At 40.6% G+C, this 10,923-nt stretch overlaps 1 protein-coding gene and 1 long non-coding RNA gene across 4 annotated transcripts; one reads left to right on the forward strand and one right to left on the reverse strand.

The window, feature by feature from the left end:
* Window positions 1–623: 623 nt before the first annotated feature.
* On the reverse strand, window positions 624–6,615 carry LOC116693984 (uncharacterized). 2 transcript variants are annotated; one of them, XR_004333049.1, is made up of 2 exons: window positions 6,213–6,615; window positions 624–4,341 (listed from the first exon to the last, which is right to left on the reverse strand). It is a non-coding gene; the product is annotated as an uncharacterized LOC116693984 (long non-coding RNA). The 2 variants fall into 2 exon arrangements; XR_004333048.1 differs by having other exon boundaries at window positions 624–2,585; window positions 6,213–6,592.
* Window positions 6,616–7,992: 1,377 nt separating this feature from the next.
* Window positions 7,993–10,671, forward strand: nr2f2 (nuclear receptor subfamily 2, group F, member 2). 2 transcript variants are annotated; one of them, XM_032523375.1, is made up of 2 exons: window positions 7,993–9,256; window positions 10,241–10,671. In XM_032523375.1, exons 1-2 carry the CDS (start codon window positions 8,806–8,808, stop codon window positions 10,390–10,392), a joined length of 603 nt encoding a protein of 200 aa, XP_032379266.1. In that variant the 5' UTR covers window positions 7,993–8,805; the 3' UTR covers window positions 10,393–10,671. The 2 variants fall into 2 exon arrangements, with proteins under 2 accessions (XP_032379266.1, XP_032379267.1); XM_032523376.1 differs by having other exon boundaries at window positions 7,996–9,256; window positions 10,259–10,668.
* Window positions 10,672–10,923: the final 252 nt, after the last annotated feature.

Consider the following 10,923-nt stretch of genomic DNA (forward strand, 5'->3'; position numbering starts at 1 on the left):
TGTTAGATAATACTTCTCACACGTAAGCACGCATCATCAGGTGCTTTATTTTGTTGTTGTAACACATGCAAGGGAGGAGAGTTGGTTACACCTCCTCTTGATGTCTTTATATTTGAACATAAACCACCATGGATCTCTTATTGATGGAAACCAAATGCTGTGGCTAATTTTAGCTGTGATGTCATCAGGCTGTGAAGTAAAGAGCCACTTCAGAGATAATGAATCAGAGTCCCACTATTTACTTTCAAGTCAGATTCAAATTACAGCAGTGTAGCATTTTATTTTGACAGTTCACATTCAGAAAATACACATTATTGTACAGAGGAGAAAACATATTCCTCATGTGCTCTTTGTTGACCACTGCACTGGTACGACACAATATCAAGTAGTGGACTGTAACTGTCCTGTTTTGTCCTAATGCACATGGATAACATTTTCAAATACTGACATTTGGTTATAGAATAGTCTGGTATTGTCTCACTGTTAAATGCATTTTGGAATAAATCTGAATAAATACTCTAGTGTTTATGAAGTGTGCTTGCATGATATAAGAACTGCCACTGCAATGATGTGTTTAGAAAAGTGTTGGTAAACACAGTGAAATATTACACAAAAACAGACAGAAGTTTTGTATAAGTTTATGATATCTGCCTTGCTGACTATGGTAGCTAATTAGCTGGACTACACAACACAAACAAATTCTGTTTTACCTCTGTTTACACCTGAGAAAGTATTTTAGAGCACATTAAGTCATGTCTTTGTCTCACCTCTGGGCACTATTATATGTCCACAAATTGAACGTCAGTGGAGCAAGTCTAAGATTTGACTCTGACATCATCCTGGGAGTATTGACTCTCACGGTGTGAGCTCTGGAAGCAGCTTCTGCGTGTCCTCATATGACGATATAGTAACCAAGATCCTGTGAATAAGTGATTCCTGTTTGTTTAATGGCTTTTCCCCTTGAGGTCATCTTTGCACCAAGAAGGAGGCATCACTGTTGTCAAGATGTAATCAAATCCCATTCGCTTTTTATTCCCTCCATCAGTTCACAAGGACCATTGATCACATGGGAATGTGTGTGTTTGAAAAACCTTAAATGGCAATATTTGCTATTATACAATATGTTATGCAGTCGCTATTATACAATATGTTCCATTCAGAAATGCTGAATCCATACCTGTGGAAGTAGAGATGTAGTTAACAGCGTCAATATTCACAGGCTGCTGGTTTTGTTCATAGTGATGCAATTTATGTCTGCAGTACTTTCACAGAGAAATGCATTCTTATGTTTAAACACTTCAGCTTGAATGATTTCTCAGCCTGCAGTCTTTATACTTGAAACTGGTAGAAGTGCCTGATATAGTATGTTACTGTTGTTAATTTTAGTGTTAACTTCAGTTTCAATTTCAGGAAATGTGAGTACTGTACTCTAACCTTTTCACAAATTTCCAAATCATGCACACTTGCAGCACAGAAAGATGATATCATTATACAATGTAGAATACCTTATTCTTATCTTCAATAACTTGCAGTACCCGTGTTTCTTTTTTTTTTCTGGACATCCTGCGGAATCAGTGAAGCCAAAGTCCAATTTAGCTAAACAGAATAATTAAACAAATAGGGAGCTGCTCTCCCACTGTTTCCCACCTATCATTGTAGATTATAACAGCATTTCACATACAGTTCAATAATTCCGGTGAAGAATGTTTTATTAACACATTTATTGAAAACTACCATAGTAAAACTGGAAAAAACACTGCTTGAAATGTAATTGCACAACATTAGGTGCCGTGTTAAGAAAAACAGTTAAAACACAGCTCATATGATGTCTTAAAACTTTATTAGTCATATATGTGGCAGGTGTGACACTGCAAATTGCAATTATACGCAGCACATAAGAAACACCGCTATGGTTTTAAGTTGATCCAGCTGGGTTTGAAGTGTTTTCTCCTCGTACAACAAACTATGTCATTCTCTACCGTAAATTAACACGTGAAAATCACAAAACCCAGAGATACAGGTTTTCACATGGCAATAGCAGTTTGGTATAATTGGTAGAACTAATGATAATGAGACATTGATGATCACTATAGAAAGTATGTTTGCCTTTTTAACTAATAAACGGTTATAGCTGACATGTAAGAAAAGTAAAGCATGCAAATGAACATTTTATAGCTGTAATAGAAAGCTGAGGCTGAAGTTAGCCTCCTCTACATCCGTTTGTGTAATTCATACATATCCCACGCTGCTACCACATTACACCTTGAGTTACAGTAATTCAATACACCGTCTGCTGCCTTTGGGGCCACATGTGAACTGTGTCTGGCTCAGGACTGACAGCTTTCTCTCTTGTGTCTTCTCCAAAACTTTTTCACTGTCTGAGTACATGAAAAAAAAAAAGGTGTGAGGCAAGTGGACTACCCATTCTCCCTCTTTAAAAATAAATAAATAAATGAATAAAAAGTAAGGGAGGGTAGGTCACACTCAAAGAGACACATCTCGCAACTACGGCTGGTTGCTGTGCAGCTCCACTGGGACAGATGGGGTTTAAGCTGCGTTGCCGAAGGGTACTTCAGCAGTAGTTCCTGGGGTTAGAGAGCACTTATCACACATTGCCCTACCCAGACTTTCCCAGTGAGTCCTTGGAGTTAAACCATTGACCTCTTGGTCATTGCTGCTGCAATGCTGCTGCCTCTAGTAATCATCATGTATGCTCCATCAATGCAGTCTTTAGCAGCCAAAACAACACATCATTTATCACTTCTCATATCTTCTCTCCATTCTACAGTTTTGATCACTTCAACAGCCGTGATTCAAACAACCAGCATTTACAAATACATTAAGAGCATGCTGGCAGTCAGCCTAAAGAGTTATCATTGAGACAAATTGATCCCTATCTGTTTAAATTGGCACTATAATCTATCATTGGCAAATTGAACACAGTGAGCTATCTGGGATCTATTGCCTTTTTAGATAGCCGCCCTTGGGGCACGCAGACGGAGAGAAAGCTATCTACGCCGCTGAATGAACTCTTTATGTCTCATCTAAGACATTTCGTCTGCTAACACTGAAGTATAAAAAGGTGAATGGTTTAAACTTTTTTCTCACACTATACATGCCTCTATATAACCTACTTGTGCATGCAAGCAAATCGCTTACACACACACACACACACACACACACACACACCACACACACACACACACACACACCACACACAAACACCCTATTTACAGTAAGGGGATGTTAATTGTGATAGTGGAATGCAATTTTCTGTAATTACATATTATTAAGAAGCCTCAAGGACAAGACATAGTTGTGTCATTAAAGTCTATAAAAGCCATGCTTAAGAGTCACTTATTCAACCACAAAGAAAGTCATATCAAAACAAACTATATGCTATAAGAACAGGCACACAGCATATCAGGATGAAACCCATATGTCAAAACAATTTTCGAATATCACTTCTTTGGAGATAATCATTTAATGCCTACACAATTCCCAAATATTTTAGATCATTAAACTCTAAATGTTAATTATCCTTATATATACATGACAATATTTAGCTTTAGTTACTTTTAATTCTTCCTGAATATCTTGCTATGTGAGTCTAAAGTAAATTCTTGAAACTTAAACGATGTCAGCAAATATTCTTTACCTAAATGAAGCCACATGTTTAAGCACACATTTGAATAGCTAATTGGTCTAGTTTTTTTTCATCTTTGCATATAAGCAACATTACAATGACACACTGCTATAAAGAGGGGAGGAAGAAAGCCTTTAGGGTACTGATTGGTATTATGCAATGCAGCAGATAAAACTGCTGTGACATATGGGGCACAACCACCATCAATCAAGTGATCTTTATCAAGCAGGACAAAATAATTTTGTGGCTGTAAAAGACAGTTTGGAATATTGAAAGTGTGCTATTTAATTTTATATGAGAATCAGCTGAAACCTGTTGACGGTTAACTATTAAATCATCTCTTTAGTTATCTGAAATTAATACCTCTATTTTAAAATGTTATGTTAATTTAAATTGAGTCAATTGTTTAAAAAAAAAAAAATCTCTTCATGGTGTTTTTTTTAAGTGGTGGCAATTTAGTTTCTGTCGTGATTTCAGTCATCTAATTCAATCAGAGTCTTGAAGTTGATTAGCATGGTTAACGTTGGCTTCTGCGCGGGTCTGGAGGGTTAATTAGGCCGGGAACTTGGAGACCTCCGGGTCAGTATCTCCCTATCGGAATAAAGGACTTGGTGAAGGCAGAGATGAGATTAAAGTCAACTTTCATCCCAGTTTTCTCAGTGTGAAAGGAGTGTCTTGCCGTCAGCAGCACAATCCTTTTTTTAATTTGTGTATTTATTTATAAAAACACAATAAAAACTCAGATTAATATGAAATCATTATAACCCAATTCACGCAAGTTGCGTAGGTTTAGTCTACAATAAGTTGCCTTTACCTTATTTTGACCAGTGCGCGCGCGTTGACATATATAAAAACAATTACCAATCGTAGTGCACGTGTCAGTTTTAACCTGAAACATGAGTGAAAGCTTTTTCTTTGCACGCTCGTAAATCTCAACTATTATCTACTCACTATCGATTCATTTAACTGCACTTATCCCAATCAGCACATCTCCCCTCCTGTGTTCTAGAGCGTGTGTTTGGTTTTACTAACAATAATAAAGTGATTTAGTCCTTTCTCCCAACCGGAGCATGGGAAATCGTTAAAGATCCAGCTATTTGTGTGTGATCAGTAAATATTTAGTGCAGGCGACATCCTCTGTCTCGTCCTAATCGATACTGGTCCCGTTGGGCAGCCCTATTGTTGTGTGCATGCAGCATATAATGCTTTCATCCTCTGCTTGAAGGAAGAACAACCAGAGGAAACTTTTAAACCCGGGAAATAAAAACTGCAACACCAGACTTTCGGAGGAGGTTTAATAGCAAATCAATTGTGTTGGTGTGGAAATGTTTATGCGTGGATAAAAGCTGTTCATTTTTCAACCCAGTATAGATTTACGCAAGGTTAATTGAGGCTATTATCATATAATTATATAGACATTCTTATTATCTGCATTGTGTATAATTGCTAGAGGCGTAGCTCTAAAAAAAGAAAAGAGAGAGATGTTTATTTAGTCGCTTGTACATTTATTTTTACAATGCACACAGTCATTTTATTTATTTATTATTATTAATTGATGTCAATTAATACTAGTAATAATGACAATTATATCACAATAGTTACTGCTGGGCTCTATTTAAACACACTGTATTTTTTTTATTTTTTGCAATAAAATTATAATTTTGGCTGTAATTACAGTTCTAATCATAGGTCTTATTGCATCTTTAGCCTACTTCTACTACTTTACCGATCTCCATATAATTTGGTATGTGCAGAATCCCACAATGCATGCTCGCCACACTTTAAGACAGGTGTCTGTTCTGACTTCACCCCCTCCCTCTCTCAGTAGCCCACACAAAGCAGCGGCGTACAAGCGCGCTTTGGCCATATTACTGTAGGAGAGAAAAGGCGCACAGGATCTCTGCTTTGCTGTAAAACCTGCCTATCATTTCCACAGGCAGTCAAATGATATTCTGCTCGGAAGGCACTTATATTTCCAATTCCTCGCTCAACAATACATTGACGTGAATCAGTTGTTTGTTCCGGCTCTCTGAAGTTTTTGCATGATTAGACATTTACAGATTCTCCAATAAACAGCGTGCTTTTTTATGTTTGCTCCCGTCTGTTGGAGAGGAAGCTTTGCCAGTTTCATTCTGAGCACTGTGTCGAAAAAGAGAAGACAAAATATATTCTGAATAAGAGAGAAGATGCATCCCGCTACGGACGAAGCCACATATGCATTTGGTAGGTGGTCTGTTACTATAAGAATACAGCCTCCTTCCGCTCTATCACTAAGACATAACTTTATGAATTGGTATGTGCAAACTTGTTGGGCTTATTGTGATCATCATATAAATTAACACTTGGATAATACGCGACAATGACTGACAGAGTCGCCCGTATTCAATGCGCACTAGAAACATCGTATATGTACGCTACTATATTCTCTGTCTGCAGCAGTACATGTCTTTTATTTTAACAGATACGTCTGTCCGCTTATTTAGACGATATTTAATTTAGAGATTAGAAATAACGCAGTGCTACTTTGCCGATTTATCCTAATAAAGTGTGCAAAATGTATACTTACCATTTGAAGCTGGATCCTCGGTAAATGGATACCTTTCGCAGTTTGTTATTTACAGACTCCGTTTTCACGGGTTCTGTCAATAAAACCGACAAAATAATCATGCAGACAAAATATAATCGGCTCATTTGTTTTAGAATAAAGAAATCATTGGTCTAAATACCACCGCTGGGACTGCCTGAAGTGGCAAAAAAAGTAAATCCAACTTTGGCAACTCTCAAAGCTTTGCCGTCCAAGTCATGTAAAACAGAATTTAAACAAACAGGCATCAGTTTAAAATGGTGCTCGTTAGTTTGGTCGATGCGGGAGAAGAGACTGAAGCAGTTTCCGTCTCGGATGGCTCCTCTAAATTGAATCTTATTTGAAGCAAAAAACTTCATACGCTAGGGGGCACCAATATACTGTTATACACCCTGCGACAATGCTTGCCTGCTGCTGCTGCTGCTGCTCTCTCTATAGACTAACACACAGCTCAGACTATATCGTCCATCTGTATATGGATCCGTGAAGTTTTACATGCAGCTCAACTTTGATGGCCTCCGGCCATACAGTAGCAGTCTTTACCGCTGTTTAAATACAAGCCTAAAACAATATAAACCAGGCAGGCAGCAAACTCTGAGCAACCCCTGACCCCGTTTTACATGCACGGCATCCTTCACCGTTTACCATCATCCCAAACTGTAGATTATCTTTATTATAAAGCAACATCTGACAGGCATTATAAAGTATCATAATGACCACAGTCGCTTTTATAGTGCCATTTAGTGGCTTAACTTTCATCCTAACCTTAATGTGAAGGGCATGGCCTTTGACCTCAAGGGGCATTTTTAAATGTAGTCCCTGTTTAAAGCTGTAGTCATTGACCACATAAAGAAAAAGCTCTGACTTCTGAGACACAGATTTGGCCTTACTGACCTGGTGTGTTAGGATATTTGCTGCGGTGGGGGATTAGCAGGCTACAGCGGGTGTCCAGATGATGTCAGTAGCCTATCATAACATTTTTATGAGAGGTGTGGATTGTGAAGAATGGTACCTGGTGTAATTAGAAGCGCTAATAGGTACATTAGCCTGTACAAATACAGGAACTTGGACAAATGTGGAGGGACATGTACAGATTGAAAAGACATGGTGTTATTATTGTGACCCTTTTCAGCGTGTTGCTTTACATGTGCATAGTCCAAATAAGTCTCCACATTCTGTTTTATTCATATGTATCCTTTAATGTCCACAATCTTAATATAGAGTATCATTCAGTAAGAGTGTCTTGTTTGTTTCTTTTTCTTCTTGTGTGTTTTGCTCAAATGTGTATTCTGTCTTTTTATCCACACACTTAAAGGATAAAGATGTGGGTACAATAGACAGACAGTTTTATTGTAATGAGTAGGCTACAGATCATGTCCAGAAGGTGCACCTGTGTTTTAGGGACAAAACCTCATTTGGATAGTTCAGCTTTAAGGCTACGGATATACCGTAACGCAATATGAGGCAAATAATGAAATAAAGATTTTGTGTTTTCTTCATGCAATTCATAAGGCTTTACCGGGAATATGAGTATATTCCATAGTCTGTGCGATTTGAGTGACTAGAAATTATTTTTTTTTCTTCCCGAAAACCGTTTCTTTTTAGGACCAAGCGGCCCTCTCGACCTCCATGCTGGCTCTGGCAAGGTACCAAGTAGCACAAGTGCCGACTAGCCAATGGGGTTCAGGGGGAGGTCCCTGAGCTCTGACCAGTCAAACACACTCTCCTTCCTTATATGGCAGCTGATCTCCATGGTAACGTGTGCTAAGTTGCAGCAGTCGTGTCAAAGTTCACTATATAGAGAGCTCAGTGAGCTGATCAGAGAGAAAGCATTCTGCCAGCCCGGCTCCTACCAATCGCAAATCACTTCCTAACCTCCGCCTTTTTAACATATTTGATCACTTTGATTCTCTACTCCTTTTTCCTATTATTTTTCAGTGCACGGAGAAGGTTTGTGATCTTAGTTTTTAGTTTTTTTGTTTTTTAGTGCATTCGCTTTTTTTGGAAGAGTTGTCTTCATATTCCAGGCTCTCCAAAAACATTGGCTTCAGCTGCGCGCTTGCTGGCGCTACCTCACAAGAAGAAAAGGAAGAAGACGCAATTTTTTTTACCCAGTTGGTGATTTTCTTCTTCAAGACTTGTGCTGGAACTTGATAGTAGCTGCTACAGTGTGCTCACCAATTGTTTTATGCTGCTGCAGGCACGGTCTTACCAACCCTGCTCCATCATTCACTGAATAGTCCATGCTACCTCGGCTTCTTATTTTAATATTTAGCCTACATTTCCCATTGATGGGTGTACTGGATGGCTGACTGTAAGCGCCCCTGGACTTGGCCTTTAAGCGCAAGGCAGCGACTCAGCTCGCCATCGCATCAGTTTTGAAAACGTGCTTCGCAACGTCTCCAACAGCAATAAATCGACAGTTATCAGGAGATTCTGAGTGGATTCAACGTAGGCTAGATCTGACATTTTGTGTGTCCGGCTGTTAATCACAGTTTACCGCGTTTCCTTGAGACATTATTCACCGCGACACCAACACGGCAGACAAAAAGTTTCTTTACGTTGACTGATAGATATGGCAATGGTAGTGTGGAGAGGCTCCCAGGACGATGTGGCTGACACCCAAGGCACCCTTTCCTCGCAAACCCAAGGAGGACTATCTCTTCCCACCCCTCAACCAGGCCAGTTGAATCTGACAGCCTCTCAGGTCGCCCCTCCGACCCCTCAGACTCCGGTCCAAGGACCCCCGAACAACACACAGTCCACGCCGACGAACCAGACGACGCAGCAGTCGGAGAAACAGCCACAGCACATTGAATGCGTGGTCTGTGGGGATAAATCTAGTGGCAAACACTATGGCCAGTTTACTTGTGAGGGCTGCAAAAGCTTCTTCAAACGGAGCGTACGACGGAACCTCACTTACACATGCCGTGCCAACAGGAATTGTCCAATCGACCAACATCACCGCAATCAGTGTCAGTACTGCCGCCTCAAAAAATGCCTCAAAGTCGGCATGAGACGGGAAGGTATTGGGACTTTATGTTTTCTTATTTATGTATGTGTTTGTGCTTGTAGGCTTCCAGATATGAAATCATCTTATGTCGCCCCCATAGCCTGTTCTCTCTTCCCGCTGTTCCCTCCCAGGCTGTGCGGCAGGAGCACGCAATGGAGCCGCTCTCTGCTGTGGTTGAGACGAGGCTCGTCGGAGCTCCTTTTAGCCGTTGCATTATTAGTATCCAGCTCCAGCGCATTATAGCTCTGCATTTCACAAATCCGATCCGACCCCTGGTCAGGCTAGAGCTGTCGAATTTTTATATTTAAATAAAGCCATGAGCGTGGAGGCACATCTGTACTGAATATGTGATACAATAGCCTTCTGCGCTATTATGGCGAGTATCGAATTAAGAGATCAGAGAGCGTGTTCAGGCTACATCTCTAAATCTATCCCGCATGTCTTGTTCACTGTGTCTAAAACTGGACATCAGTGTGAATTATGCACACAAAGCATCCATATCACCTTCCGAATTTATTTGAATATTAGTCGAAAACAGGCCTGCATGTATGGTAAAACGAGATGAATTGCTAAGTAGGTTAAGGGTTAAACATGCAAGGTCTCCCTTGCCCTCTTTGTGTTCCTTCACAGCCAGCTCATGTTGCTGTTGCCGAATAACATCATTTAAAAGCTAGATATATGCATGTGTTGTGTTAAACGTCTTTAAAGCTCATATCATGGTGTTTCAGTCGCCTAATCTACATGATCTGTCTCTTTGTTATCTATGCAACCTTTTAAAACTCCTATGCAATAATAACATTGTGTGTGTGTGCGTGTGTGCGTGAGTGTGTGTGTTATGATGCCTATACAGCAAACATGCTGTGTGTCACTTGTTTTAGGGTGTGAGCGTTTGATTCAGTTTTCTGCACTGTTAAAATGTACGATGTTTGACAGCAGCCTCTATGCCAATAATGATATAGTGTGATGATTTGTAGAATTCAGGCTTCAATATCTGTAGTTTCTCTTTTTACTGCAGCCGTGCAAAGGGGACGGGTGCCACCCACACAGCCACACCACGGTCAGTTCGCCTTGACAAATGGAGACCCACTGCCCCCCTTCCCTACTTATCCAATATCTTTCTGTTGGAGGGAGCCCTACCCCCGCCCGTAGGGAGTCAGTGCTGCCCCCCCCCCAAAATGGGCATCGAGAAATTTGTGAACTACAGCCAGGTTTCTCTAAAGCCCGTGGAGTGGGCCGGGAATTCCCTTTTTCCAGACCTTCAATCACCGCCCGGGTGGCTTTTCTGGGGTTTGGGGAGTGAGTTATTTGTGCTAAACCCCGGGGGGGGCCAGTGCTCCATCCCCCTGCTGTGGCCCCCTCCTGGCGGCGGCGGGCCTTCACCCTCCCCCCCGTCTCGGCGAGTGGGGCCCTTTTTGGACCACATTAGGTCTTCCCAAAAACAAGTGGAAAGCCAAAGCTTTTGCAGTTGACCCGGGGAATAAGTGTTAAAAGGTTTTGCCTTCCCCACGGTAAGACAAAAGATGGCACCCCAATGCGTCTGTGTGAATGTCGTAACAGTTCCTGACACCATAAATCAAAGCTGACCAAATATTAACTGCTATAAAGGGTTTTGCTTTTCCACCTATTGCTGCTTTCATGGTCAAAAGGGGTTTTGGGTAGGGGTTTTTGGCTATTAATTTT

Source organism: Etheostoma spectabile, chromosome 8, assembly GCF_008692095.1.
Source record: "Etheostoma spectabile isolate EspeVRDwgs_2016 chromosome 8, UIUC_Espe_1.0, whole genome shotgun sequence".
In the NCBI taxonomy this organism is placed as follows: Eukaryota; Metazoa; Chordata; class Actinopteri; order Perciformes; family Percidae; genus Etheostoma; species Etheostoma spectabile.

What these genes read in the sequence shown, in the direction of transcription:
- nr2f2 (XM_032523375.1), top strand. Translation starts at nt 8,806, where the DNA reads ATGGCAATGGTAGTGTGGAGAGGCTCCCAGGACGATGTGGCTGACACC. An exon ending in AGTCGGCATGAGACGGGAAG is followed by an intron (nt 9,257 to 10,240) that starts GTATTGGGACTT and finishes CAATATCTGTAG; the next exon opens with TTTCTCTTTTTACTGCAGCC.